This window comes from Elephas maximus, chromosome 2 (assembly GCF_024166365.1).
Source record: "Elephas maximus indicus isolate mEleMax1 chromosome 2, mEleMax1 primary haplotype, whole genome shotgun sequence".
Taxonomy (NCBI): domain Eukaryota; kingdom Metazoa; phylum Chordata; class Mammalia; order Proboscidea; family Elephantidae; genus Elephas; species Elephas maximus.
In genome coordinates, this window is record NC_064820.1 from 220,402,444 (window position 1) to 220,422,974 (window position 20,531).

At 42.7% G+C, this 20,531-nt stretch overlaps 1 protein-coding gene across 7 annotated transcripts in view; it reads left to right on the forward strand.

The window, feature by feature from the left end:
* The window catches only part of KCNJ15 (potassium inwardly rectifying channel subfamily J member 15), a 63,180-nt gene extending 44,754 nt beyond the window's left edge, over positions 1–18,426 (forward strand). For 4 of the 7 annotated variants that reach the window (XM_049874844.1, XM_049874846.1, XM_049874843.1 and 1 more), the window contains 2 exons: positions 13,318–13,418; positions 17,088–18,426. In XM_049874844.1, the coding sequence (XP_049730801.1) occupies positions 13,334–13,418; positions 17,088–18,235 (1,233 nt within the window). In that variant the 5' untranslated portion in view covers positions 13,318–13,333 and the 3' untranslated portion in view covers positions 18,236–18,426. Of the gene's footprint in view, positions 1–9,042; positions 9,427–13,317; positions 13,419–15,007; positions 15,082–17,087 lie in introns of those variants that run through there. The other 3 variants (XM_049874848.1, XM_049874849.1, XM_049874847.1) reach the window with 3 other exon arrangements.
* The last annotated feature ends 2,105 nt before the right edge of the window (positions 18,427–20,531 follow it).

Below are 20,531 nucleotides of genomic sequence, written 5' to 3' on the forward strand. Positions count from 1 at the left end.
AGGGCCTGTGCAGGTAGGCAGCCAAGCAGAGCAAGCGGCAGTGTGGGGGCTGAGCTGTCCTGCCTTTGGCATCAGCAGACGCTCTGGCTGGTTGTGCTGAAAGCTGTAATCTGAGAGGGCTGAAAGGAGGCCTACAGAGGATTGGGCATACCCTGGCACTGGCCCAGGGTTGTCCTGAAGCTGCTGGTTGAGAGCTGAACCAGCAAGAACAGGGGGCCAGACCCAGCCAAGAAAAGCCACAGAGAGAGAGAAAGAAAACAGTTATGCTGCACCTGACCTGAGCTGACAACACACCTGCTGGGAGAGAGAGACACCTGCTCACACCTGGTGTGCCCACCCAGTGACATGGAAATGGACACTGGTAATTTGGGAAGGGTGAGCCCATCCCCTCTGAGAAATAAGTAGGTTCCTCTCCTACGATGCTAAGTGGGGTACTGGTAAAAGTGGAGGGGATAGCTTTGCCTTAAACCTGTTCTGTTGTTTTCTGTTTACCGCCTATAAATAATAACTGCTTTCAGTTGCTAACACTTTGTAAAGTGTATTTGTGTATGTGACCCAATCAGATTGGATAGTGGACACATCCTAACAGTCTCATGATCACTTGGGATTTAGAAGTACCTGTGTAAATGTACACGTACACGTACATGCACACAGTTCACCCATAATCCAAGGAAGAAACCTCCAAGCAATTTTCAATCAGTTGCATATCTCTCCCAGAAATTAGTTTTCCTCCAGGAAATTTTTTCCGGCTAATTGAAAACTCTGCCTGGTAGCTACCATATTTGTGTGTTTAACCCCTTTGACATTTTCTTCCTTCTCATCCCAAAGAATCCATTCCTTTGTTTGAACATAATGAGGCTGATTTCTTTATACAACCTAATTTATGTACTTCTTAATTTCCTACATATTTCTATACAACTCATTAAGTGGCAAATGTGTCAGACAATGGTTCTTAAAGTGTGGTCCCTGGACCATCATCATCTGTACCACCTGGGAACATACTAGAAATGCATGTTCTTGGGCCCCACCCCAGACCTACTGAATCAGAAGCCATTTGCATTTTATGAAGCCCCCCAGGTGAATCTGATACTCGCTGAAATTAGAAAACCACTGTTATTGAGATTAGAAGCATGGACTATGGATTCAGACAGACCTTGTTCTGCATCACAGTTTCCTCATCTGGGCTATGGGAACAATACCAGTATCTATTTCAGAATTTACGTGAGAAGTCAGATATCCATTTCCAGTTGCCATCCAGTTGATTCTGACTCATGGCAACCCTACGTGTGTCAGAGTAGAATTGTGCTACATAGGATTTTCAGTGGCTGATTTTTCAGAATTAGATGGCCAGTCTTTTCTTCCCAGGAACCTCTGGGTAGACTTGAACCTTCAAACTTTCAGTTAGCTGCAAGCACATTAACAATTTGCACCACCCAGTGTCTCCCAATTAGTATATATCACCCTATATAAGGCTTGGCTCAGGATAAGCAACTGTAACTATTAATCCTATAATAGATGTTAACACTTAGGGAGCAGGAACTTATTTTATGCTCCATCTCTTGTTGAGTTAATTTTGAGGACAGAGGTAGGACAGTAGTTAGACAGGAGCACGGCCATGGAGGCAGACAAATCTGGTTTGCTAACTACCTCCTTATTTATTAGCTTTTCGAACGTGTGCTTTTTTGTTGTTGTTGTTGTTAGTTATCATCAAGTCAGCTCCAACTCAAGGCAACCTTATGTATAATAAAAGGAAACATTGCCTGTGCTATCTTCCTACTTGTTTGTGTGTTTGAGTCCATCATTGAGGCTATTGTCTCAATTCCTCACTACTCCTCACTTACCAACTATCCCGTTATCATTGAGACACTCTTTCATTTTCACTGACTCTCCACCTTTCCAAACGTAGTGCTCTTTTCTAGTGATTGGTCTTTCCTGCTGATGTGTCCAAAGTAAGTGAGCTGAAGCCTCACCGTCCTCGCTTCTAAGGAACATTTCGGTTGTATTTCTTCTAAGACTTATTTGTTTGTCCTTTTAGAATTTCACAGTATATTCAGTGTTCTTCACCATCATTTGGATGTATATAGGTTATTTAATCTCTCTAACCTTAGTTTCTTCATTTAGAAAATGGAGAAAATAATACTTCCTTCACAAAGTAAAAAGAAAGATTACATAAAATGTTTGTAATTGATATGAAAAGTTCCTTGACCCTTCCCAAATGAAAGCTATAAACTCTATGATGATAATGGCCCCAGGCCAGCTCAGTGTATCTGTGTCCTCATGGATCAAGAGGCCTCCAGGTCCTCAAACCAGGAGCTTATTCGTCCACAAAAGATTAGAGTGTTAGGATATGATGCCCTTATAAATTCCCCTGAAAAGTTGTCTTCTTTATGGTAAATAATTTAAATATTGGTTTTGAAGTAATTGTTGTTGCTGTTGTTGTTGTTGATAGGTGCTGTCAAGTCAGTTCCAACTCACAGTGATCCTGTGTACCATAGAACGAAACACTGCCTGGTTCTGCGCCATACTCACAATCATTGTTATGCTTGAGCCCATTGTTGCAGCCACCGTGTCAATCCATTTCATTTAGAGTCTTCCTCTTTTCTGCTGATCCTGCACTCTACCAAGCATGATGTCCTTCTCCAGGGGACTGATCCCTCCGGACAACACGTCCAAAGTATGTAAGATGCAGTCTTGCCTTCCTTGCATCTAGGGAGCATTCTGGTTGTACTTCTTCCAAGACGGATTTTCATTCTTTTGGCAGTCCGTGGTATACTCAGTATTCTTCACCAATACCATAATTCAAAGGCCTCAATTCTTCTTCAGTCTTCCTTACTCATTGTCCAGCTTTCACATGCATATGATGCGATTGAAAATACCATGGCTTGGGTGAGGTGTACCTTAGTCTTCAAGGTGACATCTTTGCTTTTCAACACTTTAAAGAGGTTTTTTGGTTTTGGGTTTGCAGCAGATTTACCCAATGCAATGCGTCTTTTGATTTCTTGACTGCTGCTTCCATGGGTGCTGATTGTGGATTCAAGTAAAATGAAATCCTTGACAACTTCAATCTTCTCTCCGTTTATCATGATGTTGCTCATTGGTCCAGCTGTGAGGGTTGTTTTCTTTATGTTGAGGTGCAATCCATACTGAAGGCTGTGGTTTTTGATCTTCATTAGTAAATACTTCAAGTCCTCTTCACTTTCAGCAAGCAAGGTTGTGTTATCTGCATAGCACAGGTTTTTAATGAGTTTTCCTCCAGTCCTTACTTCATCATTTCTTCCTTTTGCTCTAGCTGCTCGACATTCAAGAACAAGTTTCAGAGTTTCTTCTGACATCCATTTTGCTCTTTTCTTTCTTTCCTGTCTTTTTAATGATTTCTTCCTTTCTTCATATAGTCCAGCTTCTAGGATTACTTGCTCAGCATAGAGACTGAATAAGTATGGTGAAAGGATACAACCCTGACACATACCTTTTTTTGACTTTAAACCACGCAGTTCCCCTTGTTCTGTCTGAAAATTGTGTCTTGATCTATGTACAGATTTTTCGTGAGCACAATTAAATTGTTCTGGAATTCCCATTCTTTGCAATGTTATCTATAATTTGTTATGATCCACACAGTCAAATGCCTTTGCATAGTCAATAAAACACAGGTAAACAGCCTTCTGGCATTCTCTGCTTTCGGCCAGGCTCCATCTGACATCAGCAGTGATACTCCTGGTTCCCCGTCCTCTCCTGAATCAGGCCTGAATTTCGGGCGGTTCCCTGCTGATGTAACACTGCAGTTGCTTTTGATTGATCTTCAGCAAAATTTTGTTTGTGTGTGCTATTTTAATGATATTGTCCAATAATTTCCTCATTTGATTGAATCACCTTTCTTGGGAATAGACATAAATATGGATCTCTTCCAGTTGGTTGGCCAGGTAGCTGTCTTCCGAATTTCTTGGCATAGACAACTGAGCACTTCCAGTACTGCATCCGTTTGTTGAAACAACTCAATTGGTATTCCATCAATTTCCGGAGCCTTGTTTTTCACCACTGCCTTCAGTGCAGCTTGGACTTCTTCCTTCAGTACCATTGGCTCCTGATCGTATGTTACCTCCTGCAATGCTTGAGAGTTGACCAATTCTTTTCGGTGTAGTGACTCTGTGTATTCCTTCCATCTTCTTTTGATGCTTCCTGAGTCGCTTAATATTTTCCCCATAGATCCTTCAGTATTGCAACTCTAGGCTTGAATTTTTCCCTCAGTTCTTTCAGCTTGAGAAACGCCGAGCGTGTTCTTCCCTTTTGGTTTTCTATCTCCAGCTCTTTGCACGTGTCATTATAATACTTTACATTGTCTTCTCAAGCTGCCCTTTGAAACCTTCTGTTCAGCTCTTTTACTTCATCATTTCTTCCTTTTGCTCTAGCTGCTCGATGTCCAAGAGCAAGTTTCAGAGTTTCTTCTGACATCCATTTTGGTCTTTTCTTTCTTTCCTGTCTTTTTAATGATCTCTTGCTTTCTTCATGTATGATGTCCTTGATACCATTCCACAACTCGTCTGGTCTTTGGTCCTTAGTGTTCAACGTGTTAAATCTATTCTTGAGATGGTCTCTAAATTCAAGTGGGATATATTCAAGGTATACTTTCACTCTCATGGACTTGTTCTAATTTTCTTCAGTTTCAGCTTGAACTTGCTTATGAGCAATTGTTGCTGTGTTCCACAGTCAGCCCCTGGCCTTGTTCTGACTGATGATACTGAGCTTTCCATCGTCTCTTTCCACAGATGTAGTCAATTTGATATCTATGTATTCCATCTGGAGAGGTCCATGTATAGTCACCATTTATGTTGGTGAAAAAAGATGTTTGCAATGAAGAAGTCATTGGTCTTTCAGGATTCAATCATGTGATCTCTGGCATCATTTCTAACACCAAGGCCATATTTTCTAGCTATGGATCCTTCTTCTTTGTTTCCAAATTTCACATTCCAATCGCCAGTAATTATCAATGCATCCTGATTGCATGCTGGATCAATTTCAGACTGCAGAAGCTGGTAAAAATCTTCTTCATCTTTGGCCTTAGTGGTTGGCGTGTAAATCTGAATAATACTTGTATTAACTGGTCTTCCTTGTAGGCATATGGACGGTGCTGTACTTCAGGACTGATCTTGAAATATTCTTTTTGATGATAAATGCAACAACATTCCTCCTCAATTTGTCATTCCCAACATAGTAGACCATATGATTGTCTGATTCAAAATGGCCCATACCAGTCCATTTCAGCTCACTAATGCCTAGGATGTTGATTTTTATGTGTTCCATTTCATTTTTGACAATTTCCAATTTTCTTAGATTCATACATCAGACAACTAGGTTCCAATTGTTAATGAATGTTTGCAGCTGTTTCTTCTCATTTTGAGTCGTGCCATATCAGCAAATGAAGGTCCCGAAAGCTTGACTCCATCCACATCATTAAGGTAGACTCTACTTTGAGGAGGCAACTCTTCTCCAATTGTCTTTTGAGTGCCTTCTTTCATGGGGGGCTCAATTTCCGGCACTATATCAGACAATGTTTTGCTGCTATTCACAAGGTTTTCACTAGCTAATTCTTTTCAGAAGTAGACTGCCGGGCCCTTCTTCCTAGTCTGTCTTAGCCTGGAAGCTCATCTGAAAACTGTCTGCCATGGGTGACCCTGCTGGTATCTGAATACTGGTGGCATAGCTTCCAGCATCACAGCAACACACAAGCCCCCACAGTATGACAAACTGACAGACACATGGGGGTCGAAGTAATTTAATGGGAAGAAATATTCACCTTTTCTATGTTGTCCTTAGGAATCAGACAAATATTCTTTCTGTTAGATTCTTGTTAGGTTTGAGTTTCCTTCTCTATTTGGTGTTTAGTCATAGACCAACATTCGGAGTTTACATTGGGATATTTCAGGATTTCACGTTGTCTTTCCTTTAAGTGCACTACCTTGTAAGTCAGGCATATACTCCTACTCCTCACTTACTATCTGGCTATCCAACATTTCACATTTATGACAATAGTAAAAAATCTGCTACCTGATTATTTTGCACATTAACGATGTACATCTGGCAGTAATGAACACCGAGGTGTGAGGCAAGAGTAACGCTGGCTCTAATGGTTAAAGTTATGTGTCAGCTTGGCTGGGCCATGATTCCCAGTGGTTTGGCAGTAATGATGTAATTTGGCCCTTATATAATGATGTACTTTGGCAGTTATGTAATGACGTAGTCATCTTCCATTTTGTAATCTGATGTGGTCATCCCGCGTTTTTGAGTAACACTGATTTTCACATAATGACCTAGTCTTTGGAATCTAACCATGTCAGTAAGTGAGGAGTGGGTGTAATCCTAAGATACAAACACACGTAGTAAGGACATTTCTGTTGTCAGGGTTACACTAGGTTTTGCTTCGATAACAAACAACTCCCAGAATTCAGTGGCTTACAGTAGCAAGAGTTCAGCTGTAGGTGTGGTTCAGCTGTGGCTTGTCACCGAGTGTCTCCTTCCTTCCGTGCCCCAGAACAAGGAACAGCCCCAATCTGAGGTGAGGGCAAGAACGGTAGCAAAATGGTGTGATGGATGAGTCTTCTACTGTTCAGGTGTGGAATGAGTCACCACTGCTTACAGTCCATTGGCTAAATCTAGTCACATGGTCGCATCTGAAGCCAAGGAGTAGAGGCCCAGTATAGGGCCAGGCCAGGGAACGGTCCCTAATGGATGGGCCCAAGAGAGAGGTGTGCCAAATACCTGGAAGCAGCATACAACCTATCACGACAGCCAACAATTACCCTGGTTCTATTACTAAGTTCCAAGTTTATATCTTCAAAGCATAAGTCATTGAGGGACAGAAACCAGTTACTAGTTCTCATAGAGTCCATATTGGCTCATGATGGTCTCATGTATATCAGAGCAGAACCGTGCTCCATAGGGTTTTCAATGGCTGATTTTTCAGGAGTAGACCACCAGGCCTTTTTCTGAAGCACCTCTGGATAGAGTTGAACCTGCAACCTTTGGTTAGCAGCCAAGCACATTGATCATTTGCACCACCCAAAGACTTTGAAAGAGAGGAAACTAGGTTGCAAATGTGCTGTAATTTCAACTTATATGTCTCCTGAAATTCTTATGATGCTCATGGAGAAAAATGACCAATTCTGCAACCTCCAAGAAGCTGGCATTCCTTTTAGCCATTCTCAGTTCTTAATGGCCTAAAAGGAAAAACGGATGGATTGGCAGAAAAATCATTTCCCCAGCAAACAAAAAACAAATGGACTAGAGTGCCTTTGGAATCTGCTGAAAGTCAGCTTTGGCCACCTTGTTCTTTGTAGATGATCATGCCCATTTTGGAGGCCACCTAGACAAAGTCATCTGTGTCCTTGACTGGCATTGAAGAAGTCAGGAAAGGGATTCAGAACAGTTATACCAGCCATTGAGGCAAATCCTAGGCTGCTGTGAAGAGGAGGGAGGAACATGGCACAAAGCCAAAGCCTCGTGCATTGGTGTAGCCAGTCACAGGACCCAAAGAAAGGGTAGCTAAGCCTGACCAGTTTTATTTTCAATTATTTTTTAAACCTTCTGAGTTCAGTGAATTTCAAGTACGTTCTTATCAAGCGTTTTCTCCTACTTAATATTTAAACTGAGAAGACTTGGTGGCAAAGTAGATAAAGCGCTCAGCTGCTAACCAAAATGTTGATGCTCTGAACCCACCAGCCGCTCTATGGGAGCAAGACGTGGCAGTCTGCTTCTGTAAAGATTTACAGCCTTGGAAACCCTATGGGGACAGTTCTACTCTGTCCTATAGGGGTCGCTATGAGTTGGAATCGACTCAACAGCCATGGGTTTGGTTTGGTTTGAACATTTAAATCTGTATATACTTAAATGGAAATTTATTCCAGGTATTTCTGATTCATAAACAATCATTAAAAATTCTTTTTGGTCAGAAATATTTGACATCCAAGAAAACTTTTTAAGCAATTTTTCTTACAAATAGGAAGTTATGTCTTGCCAGAGTTTAAATCAAAATCCTCAAAATTTTAATTTGAGTCTGGAAATCCAAGGTTATGCTTTGACCTGGATTTTATTCTCCCATGCCACCCTTTTGAAGGTACATGGGATGAAGTCACTCGGGATCTGGTTGAGAAACTTCAGGCTTGGGGGGGCCTGCTGCCTTCCCCTTCTCCCTGTAACCATTTTTTCGGCATGTCCGTATACTTTGCCCACCATCACACAAAGATCGAAGATTTCCCCAGAAAGGGCAAATTGAAAACTTCTTAAGTAGAGTTCTAAGTTTTCAGAAGGCCTCAGTTTTGTACCAAGCAGGAAAAAAGTCATTCTTAAACTGATTTTTCCCCCAACAAAGCATCCACTAGGCAGCATGAGGAAACCATGTTGAGACTTAGAAAAAAAGAGGTATCACACATACACACATACAAAAGTGATGGATGAGAATCTACTGTGTGAATAAAAGATTTCTCTGTACTTAATTTTGGCTTTTTTTTTTTTTTTTACTAGATTTACTTAATCTTTTATTAGATTCTTCATATGTTGCTGCTTTAGAAAAAGTTGATACTTAACCTTGGGCCACCGAGTAGCTGGTATTCATTTACAAGTTTGGTAGAAGTTAGACATTCCTGAAAATTGAGAAAGAGGTGTATCCATTGCCTACGTGCAATGGCGTTAGTTTAGAACGCTAAGAGACAGTGAGGGGATAAGGATCTTTAACAATGAGGGACAAGCTGTTGACTGAATTCAATCTGTATATCGTAGTGCAGCGCTTCACAAATTGTGTTCCTGGACCAGCAGTATCTGTAACTCTGGTAATCTGTTAGAAATGTGAATTCCTGGTCTTCACCCCAGACGTGATGGTTAAGATTGTGTGCCAACTTGGCTAGGCCATGATTCTCAGTGTCTTGGCAGTTGTATAATGTTGTGATCACTTCCCTGTTGAACACTGGTATGTGATTACTTCCATGATGGAATCTGCCGAGTGGTATCAGCAGGTACCACCCCCCCAGCCTTCATCTCTCCACTCTCTGCCCCCTACTTCTTTCCTGCTCACCTTACCAAGGCTTTTGGCTTGTTCTGGATCCAGCAGCCCTCTCTCGCCCTCTGACCTCCAGTTATTGGGACTTGACCTAGCAGCTTACCTGTCAATCTTGGGATTCGTCAATCTTCAGAGCCTGCCAGCAAGAGTCCTGCTCCCAAGCCTGCTGATCTCGGGTTCACCAGCACCTGCATCTACATGAGTTGGGAGAAATCTAGTGGTCTTGCCTGCTGATCTTGGGATTCGTTGACCTTCACAGTCTGTGAGTGGAAGCTCTGCTCTCCAACCTGCCGATGTAGTCCTCCATCTTCAGCAACTGCATGAATTGAGAGAGGCCTCTATCCCAATCCACAGACTTGGGACGTTCTAGCCTCTACAATAGCGTGAGCTGTTTCCTTGATATAAATATCTCTCTATATGTATTTATACACTTTACCAGTTTTGCTTCTCTAGAGAACCTAGCCTAAGACACCAGACCTACTAAATCAGAAACTCTGAGCCTCCCAGGTGATTCTGATGCAGCTCAAGCTTGACTTCTCTGCCACGGTAGATGGAGCCCTGGTTGCACAGTGGTTAAAAGTTTGGCTGCTAATCAAAAGACTGGCAGTTCAAATCCACCAGCTGCTCCTTGGAAACCCTGTGGTACAGTTCAATTCTGTCCTATATGGTTGCTATGAGTCAGAATCGACTCAACAGCAAGGGGTTTGGTTCAGTTGGCTGTGGTAGCTAAGAGCATAGGCACCTGTGTAGGTGCACTCCTGCCACTTACCAGCTGATGAGAAGTTGGGGGAGTCTTTTAACATCTCTGTGCCTCAGTTTTCTCATCACTGGGATAATGATGGTATTTAACTCACAGGGTTTGTATGAAGGTTGTGATGGATTGAATTGTGTCCCCCCAAAATATGTATCAGCTTGGTTGATCAGCTTGGTTAGGCCATGTGTGGTTGTCCTCCATTTTGTGGTTTTCCTATGTGTTATAAATCATAAACTCTGCCTATGGTTAAAAGGATTCGGATGGGATGTAACACTCTTGCTCAGGCCACGTCTCTGCCCAATGTAAAGGGATTTTCCCTGGGGTCTGGCCTGCACCACCTTTCATCTCTCAAGAGATAAAAGGAAGGGGAAGCAAACAGAGAGTTGGGGACCTCATACCACTAAAAAAGCAGCACCAGGAGCAGAGCGCGTCCTTTGGACCCGGGGTCCCTGCACCTGAGAAGCTCCTTGACCATGGGAAGATTGAGGACAAGGTCCTTCTTCCAGAGCCAACAGAGAGAGAAAGCCTTTCCCTGAAGCTGATGCCTTGAATTTGGACTTTGAGCCTACTTTACCACAAGGAAATAAATTTTTCTTTGTTAAAGCCATTCACTTGTGGTACTTCTGTTAACGGCAGCACTAGACGACTAAGACAAAGGTTAATTGAGTTCACATATGGAAAGCTCTTAGAGCAGTGCCTGGCATTTTTATCTATTTGTCATCTTCGTTACTGTCATCATCATCATCTTCATCATCATTATGTTATTTATCTCAGCCATTATTATTATTATTATCTGTATGCATCATTCCCATTTTGGACCACTTCTGACTCTATTCTTGCCTACTTTTTGCATGTATTTCTTCTAACTGGTCGCTAGCTTTCTGGTCATTTACGAGTAGACTTCTCTCCAACAGAACAGTGGATCCCAGTTCACTGTGGTTGGTTTCTTTGATCAACCATTTTTGCAAAAGCTTTTTTCTTTGATAGAATTATTTCTTCCATAAGGATGGTGGTGGGAACTCCCTTTCCATTTTCCCAATTCTCATTGTTCCCTTCACTGGAGTTGTAGTTTTTCATATAGTTAAATAACTTCTTAAATGTGCCTTTTGTTCAGTTACGTTTCAAAAATAGATTTGTTTTCTCTCCTTTATCTCCAGAAAATAAATGCTATGTAGCATAAAGGAAACCCTGGTGGCGTAGCGGTTAAGTGCTACGGCTGCTAGCTAAAGGGTCAGCAGTTTGAATCTGGCAGGTGCTCCTTGGAAACTGTATGGGGCAGTTCTACTCTGTCCTATAGGGTCACTATGACTCGGAATCGACTCTATGGCACTGGGTTTTTTGTTTTTTTTTTTTTTTTTGGTATGTAGCATAAACTCTTATGCTTCATGGTATATACCTTTCATTGGCTTGAAGTAGGAAAGGGCCAGATTGACCTCTCTCTTCAATAGTGGCAAGTACCTCAGATCAGTATCTCCGTTCTAAGGATTACAATGTCAACCAACAAGTCGGGGCAACATAATGAAAACTGGAGAAATAAATACTATTTCCAGAGACTAAAGAAAACTACTAATGGCTTTATTTATGGAGTTGTTGTTGTGTGCCATTGAGTTGATTCCAACTCATAGCAATCCTACAGGACAGATTAGAACTGCCCCCATAGGGTTTCGTAGGCAGATCACCAGGTCTCTTTTGCGGAGCTGCTGGTGGATGTAAACTGCTGACCTTTCAGTTAGCAGCTGAGAGCTTAACCATTGCACTACCAGGGCTACTTTTATTTATGGGGTTAAACCAAAAACCAAACCTACTGCCATCAAGTCAATTCCTACTCACAGTGACCCTATAGGACAGAACAGAACTCCCACATAGGGTTTCCAAGGAGTGGCTGGTGGATTCAAACTGCCGACCTTTTTGGTTAGCAGCTGAGTTCTTAAGCACTGTGCCACCAAGGCTGCATTTATGGTGTTAGGATAGTGTAATTAGAAGAGAATAGTCTTTTATCATTCTGCGCATCCTTAACTTTTGGGAAACTGTTATTGTTCCTTAACATTTTAGAAGTTAAGCTAGGTGGGTTGTAGACTCACTAAGGAAAAAAACAATCTAAGGCAGTATGTGAAATTATATAAGTGTGTGTGTCAACAATAAATTTCATGAAAGAAGGCTGTTGAGGAATAAAATCCTATGAATTCAGAGCATAGAATGAAGCACAAATAATAAAGCACATGAAAAAGATTGATGGGTCTGAGTAGGGCAATGATAGGGAAGTCACTGGGCAAATATCCTAGGAGCACACTGGGAGAATCCAGTCTCCAGGTGACCATATGGGCTGATGAGCAGGAGCACTTTATCTAGTAAAGAGTAGTTACTGTAGATCATTGGTGGATCAGAAAGAAGTGTGAAGAGTGTTGTTACGGATTGAATTGTGTCTCCCAAAAGACAAGCTGAATCCCTAACCCCAGTACCTGTGAACATGACCATGTTTGGAAAGAGAGTCTTTAAAAATGTTATCAGTTAAAAACAGGTCATACCAGAGTAGGGTGGGTCCTAATCCCATCTGAGCGGCGTTCTATAAAACAGAAGAACAAGCCCAGAGAGACAGAGATTGCCATGTGATCTAGAGCCAAGGAATGCCTGGGCCAGCCACAAGTCACGAAAGACAAGAAAGGACCCTCTTGTAGAGCCTCCAAGGGGAGCATGGCCCTGCTGACACGCTGAATTTGGACTCCTGGCCAGAATTAAGAGACGATACATTTCTGTTCCTAGAGGCCACCCAAAGCATGGTAGTTACAGCCACCCTCGGAAACCAATATTACGTGTGGGCAAGAGGGAGATAAAAATGTGTGTGTGTGTGTGTTAAAAAAAAAAAAAAACTTAAGGAGAAGTATTTCAGAAAAGGAGGATGCAAAAGAACCTCTTGAATTTACCGCAGCTTGCATTACACCTTTGAGGCTTCAGGGGGAATTTTGTGGAGTGCTGACAAAAACACTAGCTGTCAAAAACTTTGGATCTCTTTCTTCCTGCCACCTACCAGCTATGTGATGAGGACAAGTCACTCCCAACTCGACCTTCTCTTCTGAAAGATGTGTGTCAATTGAGATAGTTTTGACAGTCCTTTGAACTCTGACATTCTGTGACGCAACATTAATGGATTTCCACAGGCAGTAAAAATATTCTGAACTCTTCCCTTCCAGTTGCCACTGTTTACTTCCTCTGCACTTCCCCTTCCTGCCTCCCTGTTTGCTGGTCTGCTCACAGGGAGCCTCAATGGGGGCGGGGTAACCCACCCTTCCCAGCCGGCCTTACGATTGAGCTCCTCAGAAAGCTATAGTGGGGACTCTCATTGGGGGTTCAGTTTAATTGTTAAAATATTTCTTGAGCCTTTATTCTGTGCACCACGCTGGATTGCCAGAGACTGGAAGGTCAATGCCACCATCTTAGCCCTCAGAGGGATGGTTCAGGGCTAGCTTCATTGAGGTGCTCTCGCTAAACAGTTACAAACACCATGTGTCCCTCTTTCTTTCAGGCAGTAGCGGAACCCCATGGTAGCCAGGTGGGTGAAGGGAAGCGAGGACGTTCCACCTGCCTTAAGGAAGACACCTTCTGACCTGCTGAGTGCCGGACCAGGTAGTAAAAGACCCTGAGGGCAGAGGGCACTGAGAGGGAGGGGAGGATGGAGAAGGCCAGCAGCAACTTTGAGTCACCAGCTATTCTGTTTTTCACAGAGAGATATTGAACCCAAGAACCAAAAAGCCCTACATCTCGTTCCCTCCTGTATAATCACCAAATCCCAAGGGGAGGTGCTACTGTTGTCATCAACCCCCACGCTAACCCGTTAAAACCAGTTGTCTTCGAGTTGATTCTGACTCATGGCAAGCCCAGGTGTGTCAGAGTAGAACTGTGCCCCATAGGGTTTTCAAATGGCTGATTTTTCAGTAGATCACCAGGCTTTTCTTCCAAGGTGCCTCTGGCTAGATTCAGACCTCCAACCTTTCGGTTAGCAGCCAAGTGCATTAGCCGTCTGCACCCCCCCCCAAAAAAAAAAAAAACCCTGTTGCCATCCAGTTGATTCTGACTCATAGCAACCCCATAGGACAGAGTGTCCAAGTGCAATCTTTACAGAAGCAGAATGCCACATCTTTCTCCCACAGAGCGGCTGGTAGGTTCAAACCAGCAGCCTTTCAGTTAGCAGCCCAGTACTTTAACCACTACACCACCAGGAGCTTTCGGCAGAGAGAGAAAAGGACCCAGCCTGGCCCGTTGCCCCTTTGAATGAGAGGTTGAAACAGGAGCTTCATGGCACTGCCTTCATGTCAACAAGGCCAAGTTTTCCAGAGCCTGGTGGAAGGCTGAGCTTGGGGCTTTGCTTGTGCCTACAGGGCATTTGGATGTCACTCAGACTCAAAAACTCCAGCCTCTGTTTTTATTTCAGTGGATTGAATGGCATGCACTTCCCCCAGAAGTTTCCTTTTAAAAAATTTTTTTAAAAAGGCGTGCAGTTACTTGCGCCTAAGCCACATCTGTCTTTGGCAGGGCCAGTGTTCCAAGCTTGTTGGTGCGTTAGCCAGTACGGTGTTTTGTTTCCAAACTTGCATTACAGTCGCTTTCCTCTTGGCTACTGAGAAGTGTGCTGAGGGTATAATAAAGCCCACGTTCATCAATTATATCCTGTATTTTTCTTCTAAATTGACCCCACCATAAGCGGACTGGGCTTCTCCAAGTCAAAGAAATCCTGAATAACTTATGGCCCCCTTTGCAACGAAAATACAAAGTGGCTTTCCTTTCCAAGAGGGGGAAAAAAATCATTTCAAGGGGGCATTTGGTAAATGACACACTTGGAATAATGTAACAGGAAAATGAAAATGCCCGGCTGGTCCGCCGCATCCTGCACAGGTGTTCGTCCCTGACGTCTCCCGCTTCAGTTTCCTTTGTATCTCAACAGGGGATTACCCAGGGGGTCAGTTTCAAAACTTCTACAGGGATAATGCCGCTCTAACAGAAAAGTTGATTGTATGAATCATAGACCACTGGATACCAGTTCCTTTTTTTAAAGGGAGAATTGCTTTCATCCTTAAAATACCAACGAAGTGGGAAAATAAAAACATGTCAACCAGGTAGAGTTACCCCGTAATCACTCGCATTATCTTTTTAAGGACTGTAAGAGCGATTCAGCTAAGTCATCAGGCAGGTACTCTCAGATGCTTTGTCGCCCACAGCCAGGTTGTTCCTGTCTGTTAACACAAGGCAGAGCATTCCCTGAGGCTGAGCGTGGGAGTCAGCGCCTCTCTGGGTAGGTCTTTCCGTGACAGTGGTAGATATTTTTCACTTATTTACTTTTTCATTTGCTCTTTAAAATCAATTCCTCATGTTGGCTCTACTTAGCTCTACGGAAGCAAGGCAGAATTGTTGTGCCTAAATTGTCATACCTAAAATGATATATGGAAACCATGGTGGCATAGTGGTTAAGTGCTGCTAACCAAAAGATTGGCAGTTTGAATCCACCAGGCGCTCCTTGGAAACTCTCTGGGGCAGTCCTACTCTGTCCTATAGGGTCACTATGAGCCGGAATTGACTGGACAGCAGTCGGTTTGGTTTGGGGTTTAAAATGATACACTGGTAGCAGTTTTCTAAGAATAACTAGTATATCGATAAAGTCATCCATAAACCTTAATGATTCACTATCCATTTGTTTTTGATAAATCACTGTTTTGGTTTTGTTTTGTTTTTTTCTGATGTCATGGAGAATTAGGAGAGGTCCTGGATTCTAAATTATTCATTGGATTTGGGAGGGGAGGGAATTGCCATTACAGAGGAGGTCATGTGAATTGATAGATTTAATTTATTTTATTTATATTATTTGAGTTTTTAAAATTTGTATTAATATTGTCCATGGCTATATCAAGAATTATGGGAGGTAGGTTTGGGTTGTATCAGTACTGGCCTTCTGTGTAGTTCAATTGTTTTCTAATTTTCTCTAATGGGAAATCATGATAGGTGTATGAATAAAAGTACAAGTTTATACTACTCTAAGCTATGTGCAGAAACCCTGGTGGCATAGTGGTTAAGTGCTACGGCTGCTAACCAAAGGGTTGGCAGTTTGAATCCGCCAGGTGCTCTTTGGAAACTCTATGGGGCAGTTCTACTCCGTCCTATAGGGTCGCTATGAGTCGGAATTGACTCGACGGCACCGGCTTGGGTTTGGTTTGGTAAGCTACGTGCACGAGAGCAGCTTATCACAGCAAGAAGCATAGTATTGTTTTTGACGCACTTTGCTGCTTTGCTGACACTTTCTATTCCTTATCTCATTTACATTTGTGATGACGAAATCCGGAGAAGTAGGTTCTGTTCCTATTTTATAGATCAGGGAGGTGTCTTAGTTACCTAGTGCTGCAAACTATAACAAAAATACCATAAATGGGTGGCTTTAACGAACAGAAATTTATTCCTTCACAGTCCAGGGGGCTAGGAGTCCAAATCCAGAGTGCCCACAAGAGGGGGAAGGCTTTTTCTCTCTGTCAACTCTGGGGCCAAAACCTTGTCTCTTCAGCTTCTGCTTCCTGGTTCCTTGGAGATCTCCACGTGTCTTGGCATCTATTTTATCCCATCTCTCTCTCTTCTCTGCTTACTTGTTTAATCTCTTTTTATATCTCAGATGACATTGACTCAAGATACACCCTGCCCTAATCCTTCTTCATTAACATAACAAAGACAATCCATTCCCAAATGGGATTATAACCACAGGCATAGAGGTTAGGATTTACAACACAGATTTTTGGGAAACATAATTCTATCCAGAACAGAAGGTGAGATACATAGAGGTTAAATAGCTCACCCGGGGTCCCCCAGCTAGTAAATTGCCGATCAGCATTCAAACCTTGGTCTGCTTTTCTCCAACATCTACCAGTCGCTGTTGTATCAGAATCAACTCATGATGACCACATGTGTGTCAGAGTAGAACTGTGCTCCACGGGGTTTTTAAGGGATGATTTTTCAAAGACGATTGCCAGGCCTTTCTTCCAAGGTGCCTCAAACCTCCAGCCTTTCAGTTAGCAGCTGAGCATATTAACCACTCACACCTCCTAGTGACTCCAACATCTACACTCCCTTACTCCACCCTATTGCCAACCTCAAGCACAAATCATTTACATTCAGAATTCTGTGACTTCTGTCTCTTCTTTTTCTTAAAGGTCTACATATATATTCATACTTATTTCATACCAACTATTCTATTGCTATTTTCTAGACATTCACCAACATTGGACCCTAATGAAACGCCTTTGTTTGTCCTTTTCTTAGGTGGTCCCAAGAGCGTGGCCATGGACACCATTCACATTAACATGTCCAGTGCTCCCCTGGTGAAGCATGCTGCTGGAGCTGAACTCAAGACCAACAGACCCCGAGTCATGTCCAAAAGTGGACACAGCAATGTGAGAATCGACAAAGTGGATGGCATATACCTGCTGTATCTTCAGGACTTGTGGACCACTGTTATCGACATGAAGTGGAGATACAAACTCACTCTGTTTGCAGCCACTTTCGTGATGACCTGGTTCCTCTTTGGGGTGATCTACTATGCCATTGCATTTATTCACGGGGACTTGGAGCCAAGTGTGCACACTTCCAATCACACTCCCTGCATCATGAAAGTGGACTCTTTAACAGGGGCATTCCTCTTTTCCCTGGAGTCTCAGACAACCATTGGCTACGGAGTCCGCTCCATCACTGAGGAATGCCCGCACGCCATTTTCCTGCTGGTTGCTCAGCTGGTCATCACGACCTTGATTGAGATTTTCATCACCGGCACCTTTCTGGCCAAAATTGCAAGACCCAAAAAGCGAGCTGAGACCATCAAGTTCAGCCACTGTGCCGTCATCACCAAGCAGAATGGGAAGCTCTGCTTGGTGATCCAGGTGGCCAACATGAGGAAGAGTCTCCTGATCCAGTGCCAGCTCTCTGGCAAGCTCCTGCAGACGCACGTCACCAAGGAGGGGGAGCGGATCCTTCTCAACCAAGCCACCGTCAAGTTCCACGTGGACTCCTCCTCTGAGAGCCCCTTCCTCATTTTACCCATGACGTTCTACCATGTGCTGGATGAGACAAGCCCCCTGAGAGACCTCACACCCCAAAACCTGAAAGAGAAGGAGTTTGAACTGGTGGTTCTCCTCAATGCCACCGTAGAATCCACCAGTGCAGTCTGCCAGAGCCGGACATCATACATCCCAGAGGAGATCTACTGGGGTTTTGAGTTTGTGCCTGTCGTTTCTCTCTCCAAAAATGGAAAATATGTGGCTGATTTCAGTCAGTTCGAACAGATTCGGAAGAGCCCAGACTGTACCTTCTACTGTGCGGATTCAGAGAAGCAGAAACTTGAGGAAAAGTACAGGCAGGAAGATCAGAGAGAAAGAGAACTGAGGACACTTTTGCTACAACAGAGCAATGTCTGATCTCAGTGGTGCCATCTTGGTTTGACTCTGTGAGCTTTCTCCCAGTCAGAACTCCCTTCAAACACAAAGGAAAAATGTCAATGTGTGAACACACTCTAAAAAACTGCACAGACGTATGAAATCAATCTTGTCCTTTGATCTGGTGCCCAAAAAAGCCTTTCCGTGTTTTGTTTTGTTTTTTTTCTTTTTGGGCGGGGGGTGGGGGAGCTCCTTAAATGCTTAAAGTGAATGCTCAAAAATTCAAATTTCTGATAATGGGGCTGCGTTTAGAAAAACTTGGTGTCGGGCAGTTGAAATAATGTCTTGCTGGATGGACAGACCTTAAGCAAAGCCAATACTGAAAGGAAATACATTCCTACTCAAGAACATTAGCTATAATATAAGGTATTTATTTAATCCAAAGATCAAAGACACTATGGCCAAAGGTTGAAATGTGGTTCAGTATTCACTTATACCATTGCTTTAGAACTTTTTTTTAAATAGAGAAAATGTACATTTGGTAATGCTTAAAAAAGGTGGAGAGGGGACTCATACGCACAGAAAATAATAATTGAATTTTTACTATTCTTCAGTGGGCTGAATTGTACAAAGTGAAGTGGATCAAATCAGGAATTAATAATTCTGAAAACAATACAAATGGAGCTATGTTTTTGTTCATACTAATTTTTTTCTTAATTGACGTGTACTAACTAACCCAGTTGCCATCAAGTGGATTATGACTCATGGTGACCCCATGCATTTCAGAGTAGAACTGTGCTCCATAAGTTGTCCAGTGGCTGATTTTCCCCAAAACAGATTGCTAGGCCTTTCTTCCTCTAGGTAGACTCAAGCCACCAACCTTTTGGTTAGCACCCGAGTACATTAACCATGTGCGCCACCCGGGGAATCCTGAAATGTACTAGCCCCTTTCTATTCTAAATGTGCTTCACAGACCAGCAACATCAGCAGCATCTGGGAGCTTATTAAAGACACAGAACCTCAGCCCCAACCAGACCTACCAAATCAGAGTCTGTGTCTTAATAAGATCCTCAGGTGATTCACGTGCACATTGAAGTACAAGAAGTTCCGCTCTGGACAGTATTTTCAACGCCACTTTCTGAAGCCACTTGGAAGCCTGACTCGGTGGGTGCCATGTCCTAGGGGCCTCCAGAGCTGACCTTCCCTCTTCAGTTCGTTATTATGTGCCAATATTATCTTCTTCATTCACTGCCTATTAAAATGCCTTGTCCACAAAGGAACTGTGTAGAATTATTTACTGACATTCCAAGAGCAAAATACAACTCTTGAGAATAATGGTTATCTCTGTCATGCTAAATGCATGGCTTGTTGATTACATTTGGCACAAAGGAAAAATGAATGTGTGTAACAACAAAAGACAGATGCTCAGATGGTAAAGTTTATAAGGTTGCAGTCGGGCAGTGAAGAAGAAGAGGAGCTGAGAGCAAGAAACTCATAAACAAGATGACTCCTCGAAGCATGAAAAAATTTTGATAATCTGATAAGATGTAAACAATATGCTCAGGATGTAAATACCTCTTAACCGACTGTATTACAGAGGTAACACCTTGCCCCCAGCTGAATTTGAGAGTCTGGTGGCCTCATCTTGGGGGCAGAGAATAAATGGGCTGGGATTGGCGAAATATGCCAAAGGTGAATATTCATTTAATACAAAATGAGGCTGATTTGCATATTCACTCAAGGGGATTGTGCCAGTAAATGTGCGTACGTACACAGACATATACAAGCCCACATATACTCACACACATAGATACACATTCACACTACTCACACACACGCTCACACACACATACACTAAAACACACATTCATACCATTCACACGCACACACACGTCCTGGCTTGTCAAGCGCGATTGTGGGAGTCGTCAATGAGAGACATTTACAATTAACATCTAATGTTTGTTCTTTAAGAACCTGAACATCACGACTCGGAGAAAATGCGGGAAGTAAACTGGATTCAGATTTTCAGTGAAATGATGACATGGTTTACAATAAACCTACTCATATCTTGCTGTTAGCACATTTCCAAATCTCATCTCATTACGCAGAAAATGTGACAAAAATCTCTGGCTTGGGATTAAACTTATCAAATGCGGGTGTAAGAATAATGGGGGGTCAAGTTGGTAAAGGTTTATAAAACCATCTCAGTGCACAAAAGGGACAATTTTGTCTTTAATTATTCAGGAGGATTTTTTTTTCTTTTTCTGTTGATAGTTTAAGGGCAGATTGCTTTAGATCTTCATTCTTTAAAAAGAATTATGTTAGCATAGCTAGATAG